Genomic DNA, 22,924 nt, shown 5'->3' on the forward strand with positions numbered 1-22,924 from the left:
CACCAAATACATATTTGTACAATGCCAATCCTTTTACAATGTCAATCTAATATCTCCTTATACAATACCCACCTACTTCTCTTTAGCTTTTCTATTGTACATTCTAGCAATTAATTGAGGCAGCTTTTGTCCTAATCATCCATAAGAAAAAGAAAGGGAGAAGAGGACCCACACAATGAGAGAGAGGAAGAGAAAGCAATCTAACTCAAAGAAAACCAACCCTGACAGTCACCTCAACTGACTGAGCAGAATCTGCAAGAGAGACAGAAGAGCCACAGCAATGAGCGTGAGAAGAAGTCAGAGCTCTGGACAGTTCAGTTGGGCCTCCTGGTCTGTGCTGACAGTATTGAGTCAGAGCTGGTTCACACACAGAATGCAGGAAGACTGGAAGAAAGTTGGAGACCGGGGGGAAACACATAGGAGACAATTCAGAGTGAGGAAAGAGTGGTGTGAAGCAGGTGTGAGAGAGAGACTGAAGCCAAGCCTGGAGACAAGTGAATGTAAAGGTGAAAAGAATAATCCCTAATTTCAAGAAAATCATACACAGACATGGTAGACACATTCTCTTTGGACTTTAAAAGAGGAGATGACAAGGGATCTCCTGCGAGTACTGAACAATAAATTAGTGAAAAAAAAAAGTGGTACAGTAGTTCTTGTACAAACGGTTATATGTGCGCGGTTAGCCAGAAGCAGGATCCTCCTAGAAACAATTATATGCTACAAGTAACCAAGTGTGATCTCAAATCTGATCCAAGCGATCAAAGTCCTGCAGTGGAATAGACGAGAAGTGCAGGAACTGCCTGCCACTGGTCTAGTAGAGCAATTCCAGTACTGTTCAAGGACAGTTCCAGTCCTGTAGTAACACAGACTAGAAGAGCTAAGACTGTCTGCCTCTAGCCTAGAAGAGTGATGGAGAGCCCGGACTCAGAACAGCACCTCTCCTGTAGAGAGACAGACTAGAAGAGCTAAGGCTGTCTGCCTCTAGCCTAGAAGAGTGATGGAGAGCCCGGACTCAGAACAGCACTTCTCCTGTAGAGAGACAGCCTAGAAGGGCTAAGACTGTGTGCCTCTGGTCTAGAAGAGTAACAGCTATTCCTATTCCATGACTGCAGCAGTGCTGCAGGTTTGCTAATGTTAATCAAATGTTTGTACACACTCTTAGCATTTAATAAAAAAAGTTTCCATCCTATTGCTTAACAATCAAGAAGGAAATGTAGATATGTATATAAAATCCCTCTCCCCATCTGTTTTATCAGTTTCTGAAATGTAAGCTCTTTTTATAAACAGGAATCATCATCAGTGAGGCTGTAGAATTAAGTAAGATGGTGGTTTTGATCAATTAAGTCACAAATTGAGTTAATTAAGGGAAAGCATAGCTCAGGTGAAGTGAAACTAAAAGCAGTGATTGTCCTTTAGATGTTGAGAAGAATTCCTGCAGCTTCCTTGCTTTATTTCCTTTCAGCACCTAAGCCTGTGAACATCACACCAGTCTGCTGCTTTGCATGGGACCTCTTACAGCTCCTATGCGTCTTTCATAATGTAGAGCCCAGAACTGAAGACAGTACTCTGTACAATGTGAAGAAAGGCTCCACACAAAGTTACTTCATTACCTGTACATTTGACAACTCAGATCTGGTCTATTTAACATATGTGCTAATGACATATTTCTATACAGTCCCGGAGTGTATCTTTACACTGTTGCTGACAGGTGTCGCACTGGTGGAGGAATATTGAGGGCTATGTGTTGAGGGCTCAGAAGCCCTTTTACACCTGTCACAGAGTCCAAAAGTCAGTGACATACTGTAAAACACTTACACAAAGGGTTGTGGGAGTAGGGAGTAGTATTCTTGAAACTGACATCATGGTTTATTTTTGAGAAATGGGTGAATGAGATCATGGGTCATTTAGCTACTAGCAACCCAAACAATGTTCCTGAGCTCTTTCACAGGGACCAACAAATCATTATATTTTTATGTGGTCATGTTTTTTTGTTGTAATCACTGTAAATAATAAGAATTGTTATCATGGATGTTATTGGATATAATCTTTGTGTTGTAAAAATGGGTTTTAAGATAAAACCTTCTACCCTCAAACACTGATAACAATAAATACTGTGTCAAGGACAGACACAGACTGAACACACTCAGTTGTGGTCTAGTCCCTGTGGATTACAGACACATGGAGATATTCTGACAAAAATAAACCAGGATGACTCATGGAATGACATACCTGACAGAGACAGTCTCAGACCAAACTCAAAAACTAAGAGAACAACAGACACACACTGACAGTCACACAAATAATCAGACAGACTCACAGATATGGACATACTGTCATAGACAGAGACCTCAACTAAATTACAAATGCAAAGACAGATACTGACGGTACTGCTGACACAGAGAGACACACAGAATGATCTATATAGACAGACCAGCACAAACAAGCAGACAATCAGACAGCTTCACAGATATACAGAAACACTGTTAGCTACAAGAATTATGAGAGACAAGTACTAAAGCTAGACTGAGAGAGACAGTCACATATTCACCCGTCCGGGCAGATTTACACTCAACCATATTTAGGCATCACCGCACAGACACAGAAAACAGGTAAATATTCATGAAAAGGCTAGCATTATGCAGAAAGAAACCAGACTGGCCAACAGACACACAAACAGACATACCAACAGAACAAGAAAACAGAGAGACTAAGAGGCACACTGATAGAGACAGACTCTCAGAAACACAAACACACAGACAGACAAGAAAACAGAAAGACAGATACCGACAGAGAAGGTAGAGGTGTCAAAGGCCCACAGACAGAGGAACAGAATGATAGTTGGAGATAGAGGCTAATGACAAGGCAGAAAACAAGAAAACACACAGGGATAGGCAGAAAGATCAGACAGGATTTATTGATCAGGACAAATGTGACAGAGAAAGACAGAGATGCTATACAGGAAAGGCAGCAGACAGATGTAGAGACTAGCAGACAGACTGGAATACAGGGTGAATAACACTGTACTGCACACAGACAGAAAGAGGCTGTACTGAGGGACAGAGTGTGTGGAGAGGCAGCAGCCCCACACAGGAGGTGGGAAGAGCCGTACCCAGGGTGTGTGGGTCAGGGGGCCTGGCTCGGCGCCGCAGTTTGGGCCTCCTCTTGTCCCGGGCCTCCAGCAGCTCTCTAATGTGCTGCGACACTGAGAAACAGACCACACCGTCACCCAGTGCACCACAGTGATAAATGTGGAGCCACACACGCACAGCTCCTAACAGAACCAACAGACCATACAGCACAGAGTATGACATGCAAATATAGTCTTTTCATACTATGCAAACATAACACAGTCTCAACATAAAATGTGATGATGGTAAGGAACTCCACCTGGATTTCACACTCACTTTAACAATGAGCTGGGCCATGAAACAGAAAAGACACAAATACACATTCCACCCTCTGACAGCGCACTGAACAAGGCCAGAATTGGCACAATTCACCATAGGCCCTTTCTATAGTACAACATGCACTCATTTTTTTTATTTATAAATTATTCAAAATTGCCCTCATACATAGCGTCCAAGCAAGATGAGATAGGTACACATACATGGAAACTGAGATGTGCACTTATGGTCTGAATTGATAGTGTTTCTATTTTTGAAGTGGACTGGGGTTTTCGATAAGACCTTCAGTTCATTCTCATGGTCTAAACATACAAATACACCTTACCAGTCCTGCTAAGAACAAAACAAATCCATACATCTATCCACTTTCTAAGCAATTTATCCAATACAAGGTTGTGGGGAATCTGCAGCCTATCCCAGCAAGCAATGGGTGCATGGCAGGAGTGACAAAATATGGGGTATGATTGTGGAGTAGGTAGGCCTCTTGCTAGAGAAGTGTTGGTTGCTAAGCAACCGCAGCTGTAGGAACATGGTAATCAAATGAGCAACAGCTGTAGGCAGTCTTATAATAAATTAAGCTATAGTAAGACCCTAGCTCCCATATCATAAGTAGTCTTTCTCAGTACTAGTGGAGCAGGAGCGCTTGTGGTGCTGCCTGTGCCTGCCTGAGAGGAAGTTATGTGCTGCAAGTAAGCCGGTGCCGTGTGAGCACAGCAGCCACATTTATAACAGAAGGCTTGTGGTGGCTTTGGTTAGTGTATTAGCAGATGGCTGTATCATTGTGCACTGTCCTGAAAGGGGAGGATTTGGGACAAGAATTTTGGAGGGAATTGGGATTTAGCTTCTGTTTTCCTGCAAGAGGGACAGGTAAGAGCAGCAGTTCCAGAGGGGACTGGGTTGAGCGTTTATGATTTATGCAATAATGAAAGTATACTGGAAAAGGCAGAGTAAAAACAGCAATTCCAGAAAGGATTAGAAGATTAGAAAATCTGTTTTATATTTAAAATAAATAGTTCAGAAGAGATAGTCAACTACCAGGCCCCTGGGGTGAAATAGAGGGGCCCTCATTGTAGGATACAAGGTAAGGAGTTGTGGAAAGGGTTTATCTGTCACGATCGCTACTCCCTCTCTTAAGGGCGCTCCAGCCCTTCCTTCTTCTGGTCCATTACCTGCACCTGTTTTAGTTCTCGTCCCACCTTAAAAGCCAGACACAGGCGTCACCCCGACGCCTGTTTCGTGAGAGCCCGGGGTCCTGCCGCGTCTGGCTCCGTTATGGTTTTAGTTTCCTGTTCCTGATTCCCTGCCCCGCCAGTCCCGACCCGGTTCTGGTTTTTAATTACTTTGGATGGATCCCCTGGTCTTGGACTCTGCCTCCCGTTTTGGATTTCCCCTTTGGATATACGCTTGGATTGTTCGCCTTGGATTCACTCCCCCTGGACACCTGCACTCCTCGGACATGCCCCCCGTCTCCTGACCCTTCTCCTGCATGACTATTTTTCCCTATTGTGTCCTCACTATTCCGGATCGTGTCGTCCGCATAGGGCCCAGAAATAACTGTTCCTTGACATTATCTAACTACTGATCTCTGGTTGTAGGCACATGGTGAAGATGCTTAGTGTATTATAGTGAGTAGACATATGGGAATAGATGGTGTAAGGGCGTGATCTGTGTAGTTAATAAAATAGTTAAAATAATATAATAATGGCTCTTTATTAAGATACACAACACTTAGATATGAGGTACTGATTTATAGTGAAGACAATGAGGTCTGGGCACAAGGGAACTGCACCAGAAGCTGTGAGTAATGTAAGTAAAGGCAGATGTGGCTGAGAGGGCAAAAAAGAGACCTGTAGTCCAAGGGTGACTGGTAGAGAGTGAGTGAGCCAATAGCCATCATGAGCGAGTTACAGCAGGGAGCTGGAGCCTGGACCGAGGTGCGAGAGTAGACTCTGAGTGAAAGAGGGAGCAGGAGGCTCCATGAGGGGTGTTGAGGATCAGGGAGGCTCCTAGAGAAAAGAGTCAGCAAGGAGCAGGGAAGACTTGTGAAGAGCTGCATTCCAGGTTGTTACCATGTTGGTCATTAAATAATTAAATAAGGCGGTAGAGTGGGACTGGCCAAATGAGAACAAACAAGTTGAGGATCTTCAAATGCTACTGCTGAGAAGGACAAACAGAAAAAGAGGTGAGAGATTCACTGGGCATGGAGTCCATGAGCAAAGGGCCCAGTGAAGTTAGTTAACCTCAAAACTGTCCTCAGAGCTTTTACATAGTCTACCATATTTGTTTTTCACTACTACATATATATTGTTCTACAGCATATTGTTCTGTTGTTATTATTTATTATGTTTGTAATATACTGTCTATATTGTATGGTGTTACCTGTTGTATTGTGTCATCTGCTGTACTGTGTATGTCCCCAGAGATCAGTGCAAATAAGAATTCCTATGTACATGTACAGATGGCAGTAAACTCCTCTACTCTACTCTTTACTGTACTCCTCTACTCTTTACTGCATTTTGACCTCAGAGGAGGTCATTTAAGGATTGAGGCACGAAAAATATGTTATGACACCGAGGGCGATGAGTCACAAATACGAAACTGTGAGCCTGAGAGTCCACAAGCCGAGGACTCAGAGATCTCTGAGTAGTGAACAAGCTCTGATGGACTGCGTGTGAGAAAACAGTAAAGCATGCCTCGTGTCCTACAAGCCTTGTGTCCTACTGACGAGGAGGCATTTAAGAGCACCACTCTTGGAGGAGAGTGTGTGTGCAAGGGAAAAATAGAACGAAAAGGCTTCCCCAACAGACTGTGACAGATGTGATGGATCACATCCTTAAAGCGATGGCTGGCCCCATGGCCTCATACAGGATATAACTTGGATGGGTGCCAGTCCATCGCTGGGCACACACTGACAGAAACACACTCACATGAGGGCCAAGTTTCCCAGAAGCCAATTAACTTACTAGTATGTCTTTGGACTGTGGAAGGAAACTGAACTCCCTAAGTATACCATTGTGAACAAGAGGAAAACATGTAGTCCCCATGCACGTAACACTCCAGGTTTTGAACCCAGGCCCCCAGTACTGAGAGGCAGCAATGCTAACCACTGTGCCACCATGCCGCCAGCAAAACAAACCATCAGAAACAAAATCAATCACAGGCTAGGCTCTCATACCTGAGTTGACTGGAGTGTTGTCTATTCAATTCAAAAAAGCTAAATTCAGTATAACCAGTATTGGTCTGTTCAATAACTCCAATTAAGTGCAGTCCAACCCAATTCCATAAAATTCAGTGCACCTAAACTGTCTAGTCAAATTAATTTCAGTCCAATTCTGTCCAGAGCAGCACTGTGGAGGGTACTATATCTAGATTGGCACTGTGGAAGGTATTCTAGTAGGGCAAGTTGAATTTAATAATAATCCTTATATTTATATACTATGGCACTTTTCTGGACACTCCACTCCAAGCACTTTACAGGTAATGAGGATTCCCCTTCACCACCAATGTGTAGCCGCCCCAGGATGATACGATGGCAGCCAAAGTACTCCATTATGCTCACTACACACTAGATAGCAGTGGGGAGGAGAAGAGAATGATGAAGCCGATTCATAGATGGGGATTATTAGGAGGCCATGACTGGTAAAGGCCAATGGTAATTGGCCAAGACACTGGGGTTAGGACCCCTATCCTTTTCAAGAAACGCCCTGGGATTTTTAATGACCACGGAGAGTTGCGACCTCGGTTTTACGTCTCATCCAAAGGACAGTGCCTTTTTACAGTATAGTGTCCCCATTACTGTACTATGGGATTAGGACCCACACATACCATAGGGTGAGCACTCCCTTCTAGTCCCACTAACACCTCTTTCAGCAGCAACCTTAGCTTTCCCAAGAGGATTCTTGGGAAGTACTGGCCACGCTTATAACTGCTGAGCTTCAGTGGTTTGCCAGTTATGAGTTAAAATAAGATCTCTTTATTGGCCATATACAATTTCTTGTATTAGGAATTTGTCTTTTCGCATATCCCAACTTGCTCTCCATGAGACACAGACACACAGACAGGGAGAGAAGCTTGGAGTCAGAGCACGGGGTCGGCCATTTATACAGCACCCCTGGAGTTGGGGTTAAGGGCCTTGCTCAGGGTCCCAACGGATTAGGGTTCCTCTGCCGGCCGCGGGATACGAACCTGCAACCTTCCAGCCACAACTACAGATCCTTAGCCACGGAGCCACCGCACCACCCTGTTGCAGGGTGATATAACTTCAGGTTACCTGGTTTACTCATGTAACCAGGGTTAACACCTCTACTCTTAATGTGAGATTAAAATGGAAGACACAAAATTTCCTACAGCACAATGTCCTTGGTTACCATACTACAGCACTGTTGTGGAAATTTTGGGCCATTGGAAAGAGCACCACTTTATAAATCTGGCTAAACTACTTACAGGGAACTTATTTTACCAGCTTAGGATGTGAAATTTGACTTTTAGCTGGTAATACTGCTGTCACTAGAGTACAGTCCAGTCAATCTCTCAGTTCACACAAGTATAGTTATTACTAGTCTCTACCAATGTAACAATTTCACGAGAGCCTCATTTAGCCTTAATCCTCCGTTTCAACCAGCGCAACCCAGATACTCTCTTAGTCCACAAAGTTGAACTCATTAGCAATCAATCTTCCATTCTTAACCAGTAAAACATACACACTCTTCTAGCCCATACCAGCACAGGGTATGGACTAGTTCCATTCTGTACCAGTACTGCCCACTCACTCATCCAATCTATACCAGTACCTTTCACTTGCTTTTCCAGTCTATACAGTTCACTTATTCTTCCAGTCTATAGTGGTACAGTTCACTCGCTCTTCCAGTATAAAATGCTACAGTTCACTCACTCTTCCAGTCTATACAGGTAGAGACTATCCACACCCCAAGACTCCACGTGATTAGTCAGTGCTAATAAATATATTGTTCTAAAAAAGTAACAGCAAGAACCTGAGAAACGGAGGGAGAGATAGTGGGGCACTTGAAAGAAGAGAGTGAGAGAGAGGAATGTGGAGGCCAGGTGGAACAAGATTGAAGATTAAAAAAGGCAGACAGAATCCAACGAAGAGAAATAGTGGGAATATCAATGGTGAAGCAGGAGGCGAGTTGTAAGAAAATGGTAAGATGAGATGGAGAGAGGAGGATGAGATAGCAAAGAATAAGTGCAATAGCAGGCCTTAGCTGATACAGAGAAGAAGAGTACAGCAATAGGAGGTAAGGTTTAACAGACAGGAGGGAAAAAAAGAATTGAAGGTAGAAAGAAATATAGGCAGGTTAAATACTGAGAATCAAAATTAAATAACATCAGGATCAAGAAAGATCTACTCAAAGAAGACAAAAGGACAGATGGGGAATGAAAGTAAGAAATGAAAAGAAATAAGAAGGAATAAAATGGATTACACAAAGTAGAGAAAGCAAAGGGGAACAAAAATAATTGAGGGAGACAGGAAAATAAAGATGACACCAGATTCAAGTCTGGGACACAAAAAGTAGCGGCATTAGAAATCCCACTAGGAGACAGGAACAGCAGAAGCCACAGGATCCATCACCAATGGGAGCCGTTTCAGTGGTGCCAATGCACAGTACCAGCTGTAAACAGCAGCAGCTACATCAGTAGCACCGAACAGTAGCAAAAGCAGCTGCAGTCACAGTAATGGCAGCGGTAGACAGAGCTGTAGTATTAAATAGTAGCAGCAAATATAGCAGCAGTGTTAAACGCGAGACATATTGATAGCAAATAGCGATGGCAGTGCAACCAAGGATGCATATTCCCGATCCATCCACTAAAAACTCCGTGGGAGAATCCATGGCACCCGGCTCATCAATATTCATTTATACACCATCCAGATCCTAAATTAACTGAAGCTCCAATTCCAATCCCTTCGCTTAAACTCATCCTGAACCCTAAACCAACCAATTAGTTCTATATCCTGACCCCTGTGAGTCTGCAACAAGTACTAAGCAATGTTGTTGAAGCTAATACTCTCTCTTCATGAAATGTGCAGACGAGCTCTTCAGATCAACTAGCTACTGGCAACCACATCACCCCCTTGTTTGTAACCTTTTTTTTCACGTTCTAATTCTGACCTGTAGGAGCCATGTTTCTTAGCATAGTTCTGGAGCGTGAAATGGGTGGATCAGCAGCAGACCCGCGCCTCTGTGCCTTACCCTTAGTGTCATTGAGGGGGTCCATGTGCCGGTATATATAACCCTCTAGGTAGGAGTGGAACTTGGGTGTTGGTGGGAAGAAGTCAAGGCAAATGGCCATCAGCTCCCAGCCACGCTCCAGGCTGTCATAGCGGAAGTTCTCTGTGGTCTGGCGGCACAGCTGAATGTACAGCTCGTCCCGCAGTCCTTGGCAGCTCCAGCCCTTCACCACGATCTCCAGAGCAACGTTCAGGGGGTCTGTCTTGGCTCGCCGGTCACCCATGTACATCTGGATGAGCTTGAAGATCTCCACTGCCTCCTTCTTCACCCCACGGTCTGTTGTCATGATCATGGGCTTCTTGATCGACTCACTGCTCCAGGCTAGCATGTTGGCAATGGACACTTTGCGCCGGAACAGTCCCTGCGGAGACAACACAGACAGGAAAACGGACAGGAAGAATGAAAGAACACTAGGAAAAATGAACACTGGAACATGAGAACAGCAAAAGTAGTAAGGATAGAATGTAGGAGCATTAATTCTAGAATTATGGAAAGGCTATTTTGCCCATCTATGCTTGTTTGCTCAATCCTAACTTGATACATAAGCACTCATGAAAGAAAAAGCATAGTATAATGTGAGGAAACCTCTGAGGCAGATTGTCTTTCCCTCAGGCATGCACACTAAAACTTGTAACACAGTCACATACAGTAAATGGAAGAATCTGATCTCTATTTCAAAGTATTCAAAGAATCTCTACTACAAGAAATTGAAAGTCCTGATTTAAACATCTTTATCTGGTTACTATTTCAAATATTTGTCATCCTTTCAGCATTCTGATTTCTAATTGCTTTGTGAAAATTTTGGTTCTTTGGAAATCAACTCTCTTTTTGCCTCTGGTTGGTACTTTCTCTCCTCTCAAGTAGCTAATGAGAAACTGACCTGCAAGACTACAAGCACAGAGCTCTGAATCAGTGGATTGCTCCAGTTCTCCCTCAATATATTTGTACCTGTGGTATAATAACTAACCATCTGCACGACCATCAACCTCAAGCCCTACATGATACAAAACTATTAGATAAGATAGTTTCTAGATAGTTGAACTGGGGCCCACATTTGGAAGTAATGTCAGTCTGAAAGCAATGGAGTCTGAACATTTCCTTCACTGTCCACTATCTGGGAAGCAGATGGCAGCTTGGGAAGAGGGTCAACATGGGCAGCCTTCGAGAAATGATCCACAATAATGAGGATCACTTAACACTGTTGGAAGCATTGAAGCCACCTGATGAAATCGGTGGAAAAGTTTGGAAAGGCCGTTGAAGGCATGCAGGGAGTGAGCGAGAATGCTTGGTTTGGTTGCATGTTGTGACAGGCCGCAACAAACGAGGCAATGTCATCCCACTTTTTTGACCACCAGAAGTACCGTTGGACAAGCTCTTAAATTCATTGAATGTCTAGAAGGCCCACCAGCCTCGAGATGTGACCTCACTGTAGGACATTGGACCTGATAGACTGAGGGACGTACAGTTTGCCAGGTGGGGTATCCAGAGGTGCGGGATCAGATGCCACTGTTATTTTCATTGCCTCCTACACAGATAAGGGAGTGGCTCTGATGATGAGGGTAGTGGAATAATGTTTTCGGGCTCTTCTGAGGAGTCATCAGGGGAATGAATCCTAGACAGGGCATTGGCTTTACCATTCTTCGTCCTGAGTCTGTATGAAATGGGAGAAGAAAAGAGCTCAATGTGCATTTTTAGGTTTCAGATGTTTGGCCTTCTCTATGTATGCCAAGTTCTTATGACCGGTGAGTGCAAGAAATAGATGAGTTTCGCCTCCAGAATATGCCTCCAGTTCTTGAAGATTAGTTTCATTGCCAAGAGTTCCTGATTGCCTACGTTGCAGTTTCTCTCTGCAGAGAGTTTCCTGGAGAAGTAGGTGACAGGTGAAGGGAGATGGACCTGAATGTTTTTACAGGATGGCCTCCAATCCCACATTTGATGCATCTACCTCTAGCTCAATGGGCAAGGAAGGGTGAGGGTGCCGCAAAAAAGGAGCTGTAATGAAGCAGCTCTTTGGCTCTGTGAAAGCCCTGTATGCCTCTGGAATCCATCTTCCCTGACCAAGACCCTTCTTTGTGAGGACTGTGATGGGAGCCATGACCAAACAGAAAGTGCAGTAGAAATTCGCAAATCCCAGGAGCGACGTTTTAGCGAGGTGTGAGTGGTCTAGCCTTGTAGCACTGAGACCTTTGGGTCCATTTGGAGACCTTGAGAGAAGAAATTGTATCCCAAGAACAGTACCTCAGGCATGTGGAACTCGCAGTTCTCCAGCTCTGTATACTGTACAAGCGGTGTTAGAGTACCAGGTCAGGACAGGTCAGGGATCACCATACAGTATATTCATGATGGCCTGTGCTGGTGTTAAAAGCTATCTTCCTTTCATCCCCTTCTCTGATTTGCACCAGGTTGTAGGCCCTCCTCAATTTGAGAAAAAAAAATGTAATCTGGCAGAACCTCTCCAGGAGTGAGCATATGAACGGAAGGGGATATTGGTTCTCGACATGATTTGGTTCAAGTCCTGATAATAGATGCCCTGTCTTAAGGAGCCATCTTGCTCCTCGCGACACCAATCCATCTGAAGTTTGTACAGCTGCAGCCACGGGAATATCCAGGACCATGGGGCATACAAAAGACAGAAATGGTTTTGTGATGAGTTTTTCCAAGACTGAGACTCAGAGAAAGAGTCTGCTGAGTGATGACTCCAAAGCTGAGGGCTCTTCCATCCAGGGCTTTAACATTATACGGACCTGTTGTGGGAGCTGGAAAAGGCTCTCAGCCGAGCTAGGGTGCTATGTTCTCGCTGTGTTCACATGGATTTCCTCCAGGTGCTCTGGTTTCTTCCCAGAGTCCAAAGACATAATGGTAGGTTCATTTGCTTCTGAGAAAATTGGATCTGGTATGAGAGTGTGTGTGTCTGTAAGTGCCCTGCATCCCATCTGTTGCTTGCTGGGATAGGCTCCAGTTCCCCCTTAACCCTAAACTGGATAAAGCGGGCAGAGAATGGATGTATGGAAAGAACTGGCTGTGACAGTGTGTCAGAGCTTCTGTGCTCTTCAATGTGTCTTACCTGTGTATGCTTGTTGAAGTGTTTGGACGCCCAATTCTCGATATCTGTCTCTGAGGAAGGCTTCCGCAGCGTGAATTCTGGGAAGACACAGCTGGCACTTGGCATCATGTTGCGGGCGTTCCGACTGTTCTCGAACTGGGCACAGGCTCCAAGGTCCTCGGACTGAGAGAGAGACAAGGTGGGGAAGACAGGACAAATGTCAGACCTTGTGTCTCTCATTGTCAGCGAAAGAAAGAAGAATTAATGTTAATTAACTTTACTTCAGGTTTCTAGCCTTGCAAGCTTAAGTCAAAATGTCAAAAAATTATAAAACAGTGACTGAGCACTGTATCATAAACTTGAAATAATAATTAGCACTAACCACATTATTCTTATTATTTGTTTTATTGCATTTGAGGTAATAATTTTAATGACTGAAAAATAACAATACCTGTAGCCTAGAGATGGCACTTTCAGGCTAACCAATAGCAGGTATATAAGTATGTTTAATTGTTTTATCTAAATCTCTTTGAAATAAAGGCTATTATATCTGCAGCTGGAACTGCAGAAGAGACATACAGTAGAAGAGACTCAAAAAGAATATAATTAGCTTGCAGAGTAGAAAAACCAGCCTGACTTAAAAAATGCTATGGTCCTGCATACTAAACAGTGATAAAAGTGCATACATTAATCAAGTATTACATTATCCACTGATAAAGCCATCATTATTTTAATATTAAAATCTGACTGTGACAACCATAAAAGCAAGTTACAGTAAACCAGTAAGTAGGAAAATCATAATGCCACAGTTTTCTAGGAGGTTAAATACAGGACAGAGGCTTAATGACTATCAGAATTCTTCTGGAAACTACCTGTCAAAATCAGTGCTTGTGTTAAAAGTGAAAGTGTTGGCATGAAAGTGTAGCGTGCTGAAGAGACCAGCTACATTATTTTCTGTACCTTTAACTGGTGTCCAATGGATGTACCTCTGCTGCTGAGAGATTTTCAGATAATTTTAGAAGAAAGAAGGCCCTTTCAGCAGCTACTGCACACCAATGCAGTTACAATTTCAGTATGATTCAGGACAGTATCACGTAATACTATTTCATTCATCACTTTGGCAAACTGTCTTTTTTTATTTAGCTGTTAAGTACAGTAAATTGCAACATAAAATACAAGACCATCTTTGTTGTGGGTTGCTAACAAAACAAAACCGATGTGGTACTTTTAGTTTAAACACAAAATCCTTCACACATATTATTCAACATACTCTTAGATCTATGGCTATACAAATCTTTTTCACTATTCAGACAGAATTTGTGCACTCTAGAATACCCAGATTAGGTTTTACTGCATACGCCTTTTTTCTTAGTTTAGCTACAGTATGAGTAACATAGACATTACACATCCATATATTTTTGTTTTGACATAATTCTTAACTGGTACAAAGCCATGTTTGTCTTTGCAGATGTTTTCTTTATCCTACTTAACATTAAACCTTTTTTTATTTTTATAGAGATCAGGAAAATGAGATCAAACTCTCACTCCACTGACAATGCAAGGAGTATCCATATACTGTATACTGCAGGATGTTTCACTGGAGTAACCTGTATTGAATCATCTTGTTCAAGGGTACAATGTTGTTCAATGGCTCCTTGGATTTGAATTTGCAACATTCCAGTTGCAGAGGCGAAATAACTGCTCCGCATCGCAAACACCTCTTTGACATTGCACAGACACCCTGAATACATTCCATTTTAGCTTGAGGGATAATGAATGGCATTGCATCATTCATGACAACATTAGACATTGGCCTCTGCTGGTCAATTTAAATAATTTTTCCTCTATACCAGCTTACTGGGCTTCAGATCAGATCAGTATCTGATCTGTCAACTACTGTAGTAATAGAGTTGCTGGGAACTGCTGTGTCTGTGGCAGTCTCCTTCAGGTATTATCCTATCAGTGTTCACAACTACCCAGATTAAAATAAAACACAAATATCAAGTGTTCAGCTGCAAAACAGGCACAAAAACTGTTTAGCAATTGCAGCAGAATCTAGAGATATACACCATGCAGGTGGAGTGGACTGTTTCTAGCTGTATTTCAGGAAGCACTATGTGGAAACCATAACATGAGGATGTGGATGGATTAGCAGTTCAACCTATTTGAGCTTCGCAAGAAAGAAAGCAAACAGATAGTGTGTGGAAGTGCAGGCTAGAAGTCCAGAAAATGCTTACAGATACCTAAAAGCTCAATTTCTGGTTCTGTTGTACACACCACCTCATACACAAGCATTAGAGAAGAGTCAAAGGCTACCGACATGCATATACAGACAACCCAACTGTACACAAATGATGACACCCAACGACGTGCAAATGTAATCGTACAAACCACCAACGGGCTTGTTCAATTACTGATGCATTCAACTCTAGGGCAATGCCTGCTACACGAAAGTGAGAAAGTGAGGGAGGGGGGTTGTTCCTCTCTATTCTCCATTATGTGCCCTCCTAGGCTTCTTCTCACCCTCACGCGGGAGCCTCCTGTTTGAACTCTGCTGCCCGTCTGACACGCTTTCCAATTAGCACACACGGCGAGATCAGGGAAAATCCCACCAGCAGAGATGAGCGACCGCGTCTTTGTTAACTGTTCTGCAGCTGGTGTCGAATACATGGCTGTGTGAGAGAGGGGGGATAGAGCTGTTCTCTTTCATTAACAGCAGCCTTGCAGACAGTGAGCACAGCATACAGTGGCGGATAGTAAACAAACGGTACATGTGGGAAAACCAGGTAAGACACTGAATTCGGGAATGATACTCATTTTAAGAGATCAAGACTCTGCACTAATGTATTTAACCCACCCAAAAAGTTCCATGAAGGCAACATCTTAGAATCCATCCATCCAATTTCTTACTGCTTCATCCAATTCAGAGTTAAGGGGGAGCTGGAGCCTATCCCAGGAAGCAACAAGTGCAAGGTGGGGTACACCCTGGACAGCACTCCACATAGCCACACAGGACACGTTCGCAGGTCCTGAATTGAACCCAGGATCCGTGCACTACAAGGCAGCAATGCTAACTACTGCACCACCATGTCCCCTTCCTTAGAATCTTACCTGATAAAACAACCAACGACATAGGCCTGGTTACCTCCATGAAGCCAATCTAGATCAAGTTTTACCTCTCCCTGTCATGACTAAGCTGTATTAACCTTTCTGTCTGCATCCTTTAACACGGATTCAAGGACTCCTGTTCCAGAAAGACACCAGCACCCAGACCTGTAATTTAAATAGGTTCACACCTGCCCTCAGCTCTCAATAATCAATTCATTGCTTTCTACATCTCAGATCTGTTTGGACCATGTCCCTAATCATTCTCACCTTCGTTTTCTTTTGTTCTCCTTAACCCTCCTACACCTGCTCTCTCCCTCTGTCCCCCCACACATGAAGAAAGCATTGCGTTTCTTGTTCTTTCATTCCACTTTCCAGCAGTGGCTTGTTTCTATAGTAATTAGAACAGAAGGCAACTGTTTTACCTAAAGGGTTGCAGAAGTATGGAACAGGCCACCCCGTCATTCTGAAATGACTGAATGAGATCCATGGATTAAATAACTACGTTCAGACAGGACAGATGAGCCACAAAAAGCAGTTTCAGGCAACATTAACCATAATATCCACGACAGGTCATGGGAGTGTCTATAACCAGTGTGGTATTATGTGGGGGCGTGTTCAGTGTGGAGGCAGAGCCCTGGATAAAGGGTGATGCGTTGCCTTCGTAACCACAGCTGACCTGGCTAATTAATGACAAGCCGCAGCTGTGGGAACCCTTTAAGAACACACTGAACACCTCCCGGAGGGATGAGCAACCCCAGCAAGGGCATCGGCAGTCCCAGAGAGGATTGGGACTGAGCATAAGGCCATCTTTTCTTCCTTCATTTTATTTTCTGTTTGTTTTTGCCTGTCCCGCTGTGTACCTCCACCGGGGCAGCCTGACCCTTTTTGCACAGGTTGAGTTTTATTTTTATTTTTGGCCCAGTGCTCCCTGCTCTTCCAGACTGGACCCCATTAAATAGAATAAGTCCAGTCTGTTTACCGCTGTGCCAAGCGGGCCCAGGCTGGACCCCATTAGATAGGGTAAGTCCAGTCTGGACCTCATGGTACTGAGCAGCATATTTTTTTTCTTTTCGTTTTTGTTTTTCTCCCTCTTTTTTGTGTTTTCGGTTCCCGCTAACCTCACACCAGTGCCTCCGCCCCCTCAGAGGGTGCGTTGACTTTACCGGTGCTCGCTGTGGCTCCTCCCACTCCCACACTGTCACGCCAGCTATCAGGATTTACACACAATTCTGCAAGACTGAAGCTATCATGACAATGAGGCATATTCTTCGAACTGGATAACTACATTCTTTTTAAGCAGCACAATATGAAAAGCACAGCTATGCTTAAGCAAGTGGCTGTCATATTCTCTGTATGTCAAACAATAAACATAACTCATGGCCTCAGTCTGTGAGCTGCCATCAAAAACAATTCCATAAAGATTAAAACAGGATCACAGATTGTTTATGCCATAGGCTTACTGTTGATTAAAGCAGTGTTTAAGGCAAATTGTACCAAATCGATTAAGCAGGAACTCCAGGGAGCCCAAAGTTTACATGTTGAGAGCAGAATTCAGCTAGCACACTGGGGTGAACTATCTTACACTTCTGAAGAGTGCCATGACATCTGCAATGTAGTCAGGACCTCAGACTAATGTCTCAACTGAAGGATGGCATCTTCTGCAGCACAAATTTCTCTGGTTACCGCTCTGAGGCATTGGTGAGCCAATTCTGTTCCAGAGGAAAGGGCATCACCTACCAATATCACTTATGCAACTGGTTTTCCTTGGAGGTCTCCCATCCCAGGACTGCCTACGCCACCCTTGTTTAGATTCTGGTATCTGACAAGATCAGGCCACAAGGTGGTCATGCAGCTGTAGTTCAAACTGTGCAAAATGCAACCCTTTGGGACTCCCTCGGGGGAATTCTGGGAAGCCAGAAATATCACTTACTGTATATGAAACATGAAATGTTTTTAAATACTTATCAGCCATTTTTAATTGATTTTAGTTAAGCATCCAATCGATTCTGGACAGCTGGTGCTATCATATGGCAACACAAACAGCAGAAGCTCTGGTAGAGGGAGGGCATTTTGTCAAGCACTTTGGTCAAGTGAAATCTGCAGACAATAAAGTAAGGAGTGTTCTGGCCACAGGCTCTGAGAGCATCTTCAACAACTGAACTAAGACAGCATCTCTTTGCTCACTTAGTTCAGGTGGGAGTTTAATTCATTTTTTCACTTAGTCTAGTTGCTCTCACTTCAGGTCTTGGAAGTCCCCTGTCTCTGCTGGTTTTTGTTTCAATTGGGTTTTTGATTTAGCAGTGCAAACTGGTGTCTGTAACTGATCTAGTTGCTGGGTTAGAGTTTACAGTACTTCTACGCTCAGACCTTGGTTACAACAATAGTCTAATGAGTGTGTTATTTTTAACAGCTTCGCACAGAACTACATGCAGTCTCTCCTCAACTTGTTAATTAATATTTGCTCTCTTATTTCTGACTTAACAGCTTTTGATCAGTTGATGAACCTGCACAAGTCTGAAAGACACTGTATCAGACACTCCCAATATGAGTCAGTGTTTTCTTGCTGCTTAGGTCCAGTTGGTTATACTTCGGCAGGAACACCTGAAACCACCTGATTATCACAGAGATACCTATTACAAAATCTCATTCATCTTTTTAAGAGCTGAAAGCTAATTTAAACAAAGGCCTCAAACACAAAATAGAAAACAATAGCCTGTGATTAAAAACATGGCTGGATTAAAAGCCAGTTTACACCACTGTATAACAGAACCAGGTCTAAGAACCACTGAATGGGTCAATTACTCTCTCATTTTCTGACTCTCCTATTTCTCTATAAAAAGGCCCAGGAATCCTGAGTGCTGGCTTTGCTGTATGCAGGGTGAGGGGGTAATACGTTATTTTTCTTTCATTTTGCAATTTCTGCTGGGCGATCTTTCCTGCTGAGGCTTTCGATTGACTTTCTTCCCACCTACTGCACTAGCAACACAATTGCTGTTTTGATGCTGGACCGATTTTGGTTTTATTAATTGTTCTCAGCCTGGTACAACTGTGTCACAGTTCAATAGAGCAGCAACTATCAATACCGCTTAAAGATCAGGGCAAACTGCTCAATGTACAAGCCCTCACAAGTCAAGGAAGAGCTTCTGAAACTTGCCTGCCATACATTAGAAATTTCAAGCACCGGCAGCAAGAAAGGATTTTTTGATACTGAACGTTGAAGAGTTCTTTAAAGTGAACAAATCGGTGCTTCGTGAAAAGCAGGAAAGCAGAAATGATGGCCCCATAATTAGCTTGCAATTCTCTTTAGTCGCAGAGCAATTATAATAGGTTATTTATCTTAGCAGCGGTGCAGGGAGATCGTGAGGTGAGATGAAGAAATCTCCACAAGGGGACTGCAGACGGGTGTTAACACGCTCCACACCACACTGACATCCACACACAGCTCTGACCACATCAGGAATCAAAGCATCAGGTGAACTGTTTTGATAATGGATTACACTGACAGCTCAAAAGCATACTGACAATTTCTTTTAAAAAAAGCTGGATGTTGAGGGATGGTGGAGGGGGCATGTTTGGCCGTGGATTATGGATGTCTGAGGACAAAGGGACGAGATTTCTCTCCTTACTGACCTGTGAGGGGTGCAAGTATGGCTCCGGAGATGCCAGGTTGGTCTGCACTGACAGGCTCTTCTCCAACAGCACCTGGGGGAAGCCCAGCCTCTCGAATGTGCTGCGCTTCCAGTGGCGGCCATCTTGCTGTGCCAATGCCTCGTCCTCGCTGAACGCCCGCACCACGGGGCCAGGCAAGGGCAGGGGCACAGCGCCGTCGCTCTCGTACCCGTCCTTGACACCCCCTCCATGCGACTGCTGGTTCTGAGATACACTCCCCCCTCCGCCCCCGCCCCCTTGCTGCTGCTGCTGCTGCTGCTGCTGCTGTTGTTGCTGAGCTGCATCCCAGCTGCTGCGCTGCTTCAGCTGGTGCACTTGCTGGGCTTCCCAAGCCAGCCGAGCGTGAGCCAAGAAGGACTCGGGATATGCTGAGTGGGGCGAGTCAGGCCCCCGGCCACTGCCCCCTCCCTCGCAGTCACTGGGCCCCTCCCCGCAGTGGGCCAGCACCTCTTGGGGCAGAGAGGGCTTGCGGGTCTTGCGTTTCCGGTTACCAGGCGAGTAACCACCCCCTGTGGAGGAGGAGAGGGAGTCATGTTGGCTGCTGCTGGACCAGGACATCGAATCCTCATAGTGTAGGCGCTGTCGCAGCTCACCCATCTCCCCGCCTCCTCCACCTGTCCCTCCGCCGCCTCCCATCTCTCCCCTGCTGTAGTCACATGCAGATCGGGGGTCCCTGATTAGAGACTGGCTGTGCTGCAGGGTATAGGAGCCCCCGAACCCACCGTATCCCCCAACCATGCCTCCTCCTGCCCCAGGGTTGGCTGTCTGGTACCGATGCAGCCGGTCAGCAGTCTTGAACCGGGGGCTGGAGCCTGACTGCTCCACATAGACCAGCTGCTTCACGTACTCCTTCCCTGCTGGACTATACTCCAGGCTCATGGACTTCTCTGGACACTTCTGCTTGGTGAGCACCAGCTGCTGGAAGGGTGAGTGATGGGAGCCCTGCTTTGGGGAGTGGAAGAGAGGCAATTGGGACTTGCGGGCTGGAGATTTCTGTTGCGGGGAGGGGGATGGTGATGAGGAGCAGGCCTTGCCGTAGGGGGAAGCCTCGCAGTGCATGTCCGTGGGGGGCTCCTCATAGATAGGGGGCTGGTACTCAGAGGGGGGCTCCTCGTACAGGGGTGGTTCATAGGCGTAGCGGGGCGAGGGAGGCTGGGAGTCACCTGAGGCGCGCCGCAGCTGCCCTCCCCCCCCTCCCCCCAGCAGGGGTGACCCCCCTAGATCAGCCCGCTTCAGGAAGGGTGACTGACGGCGCTCAGGGTAGAAGACAGAAGGGCTGTCAGGCTCAGGGGGGGCGTTCCCGGACGAACGTCGTGAGCGAGTCCCACTTCCGGTTCCAGAACCCTCACAAGGGGAGAAGCCGTTGCCCTGGTGGGACAAGAAGCTGGGCTCGCGGTCTGTCACCTTGATCAGCATGCGCTCCTTGGTGCCCGTGTTCCAGCGGAAAGGAGACGTCCTAAAAAAGACAGAGAGGACAGCCACGTCAATATTCTTGACACTTGATTGTGTGTGTCCCTGTATCTGGTCACAAGGAGCTACGCTGCTCTTGCCCTCTTAAACATTCAACCATTCCTTGGGTTCTTCTCTCACTAACAGAAACCAGAGCAGAACTAACGCTAAGGTCTTTACTGAGCTCCTTATGAGGAAAGCTGGTGATTGCAGCCGTTGAGACAGACGTCTTTGCAAATGGAAGCATATTGAAGACTGAGAGCCGCAGAATAACAAAGTCTACAGAGCAAGATGAACTTCTCATCAGATTCAAGAACAGAAGAGCTAGATTATAATTTGCTCAAAAGAACATAGAAGAACCTGGAGATGCTTTTCTGCCTCTGGAATTGGTTCACTCATCTATGGACGATAACGATGATAATGGCAACAGCAAAATGAATTCTGATTTTGCAGAAACACTGTATTTTTCTGCTGTATTTTTCTGCTGTATTCCCATACTTATTAGGTAACTTCACAAAACTGCTTGACAAAACATAAAGCCTGTGCACAAACAAGCAGTTGATTGGGAGAAAAAATGGAAAGTCTTAGACTGGATCTCCAGATTTAAGTCCATTTTGCATCCTGAAGAAAAAAACTGAAGACAGACAAACTCAAGAGTAAGCAGGAACACAAATGGCTGCAGCAAAGCATCTCGAATGATTACATAGGTTGTCAAATGTTACAGTATGTTTTTGCTATATTATTGTCAAATGTAGCATTATTTACCCTATTTACCCAAACATTAAACATATATTGTATATATCATCCTTATTAATCTCATGATCATGCATACTCTACTCCTTATTTACCCATGATTGTGTCGCCAGGCATAACTCAAACTCCATCATTAAGTTTGTGGACGATACAACAGTCATCGGCCTGATCACAGATGGTGAAGAGTCTGCGTACAGGGAGGAGGTTGAAACCAGGAGCCAAGAGAACAACCTCTTTCTATACATCAGTAAGACTAAGGAGATGATTGTGGACTATAGGAAACACCAGGGAGGAGATCACACACCTATCTATATCAATAGGACTGCAGTGGAGAGGGTCAGCAGTTTTAAGTTCCTGGGAGTTAACATCTCAGAGGACTTAACCTGGACACACCACACCAACACCGTGGTCAAAACAGCATGGCAGCGCCTTTTCTTTCTCCGTAGGCTAAAGACGTTTGGCATGCCGTCACATATCCAGGCCAACTTCTATAGGTGCACTATTGAGAGCATCCTGACTGGTTGCATCACTGCCTGGTATGGGAACTGCTCTGCCCGGGATCGCAAAGTACTGCAGAGGGTGGTGAAGTCAGCGCAGCTCATTACCGGCTGTGAGCTGCCAAACGTCCAGGATATCTACTCAGCTAGATGTCTTAAGAAGGCCAGCTCCATTCTCAAGGACCCCAGTCATCCCAGTCACAAACTGTTTTCTCTCCTTCCATTCGGTAAATGGTACCGAAGCATTCGGTCAAAGTCCAACAGTTTACGGAACAGCTTCTACCTCTAGGCAATAAGACTTCTAAATAGCCAACCTGCAGCTCCTTTACCAAATCACCCGTAATGGCTACATGGACATAAAGTTTTAATTGTATTCAGCATACTGCACTACTTGTATATATTGCATACACCATGGACACATAGAAACTCTATTCATATTGAGTTTTATGCGATTTCTATTACATTATTATCTATTATTATGTAACCTTATTTTTGTAACCTTAATTTTGTGATTTTTGTGATTCTTGTGATTTTTGTGAGCTCGCAGAAAAGACATTTAATTGCCAGCAACTACTGCTGCACGCTGTATTGTTGTGCATTTGATAAATAAACTTTGATTTGATTTGATTTTGATTTTACAAATTGAATGACTGTTTTGCAAAAATAACAGCAAAAATACAGACCTTGTTCTCCTAGTACTTCCAAGGGCACTGTATCTTGTTTCTGCTGCTTTTAATATGAGCTTTTAACTTA

General features: G+C 44.6%; 1 protein-coding gene across 1 annotated transcript in view; it reads right to left on the minus strand.

The window, feature by feature from the left end:
* arhgap39 (Rho GTPase activating protein 39) overlaps positions 1–22,924 on the minus strand; it is a 135,744-nt gene that overhangs the window by 24,275 nt on the left and 88,545 nt on the right. Inside the window, exons 3-6 of the mRNA XM_088918640.1 lie at positions 19,434–20,928; positions 12,717–12,878; positions 9,614–10,013; positions 3,110–3,202 (exon numbers count right to left, since the gene is read on the minus strand). Coding sequence (XP_088774766.1) covers positions 3,110–3,202; positions 9,614–10,013; positions 12,717–12,878; positions 19,434–20,928 — 2,150 coding nt within the window. The remainder of the gene's footprint in view (positions 1–3,109; positions 3,203–9,613; positions 10,014–12,716; positions 12,879–19,433; positions 20,929–22,924) is intronic.

This window comes from Atractosteus spatula, chromosome 6 (genome assembly GCF_055471065.1).
Source record: "Atractosteus spatula isolate fAtrSpa1 chromosome 6, fAtrSpa1.hap1, whole genome shotgun sequence".
Classification (NCBI taxonomy): Eukaryota; Metazoa; Chordata; class Actinopteri; order Semionotiformes; family Lepisosteidae; genus Atractosteus; species Atractosteus spatula.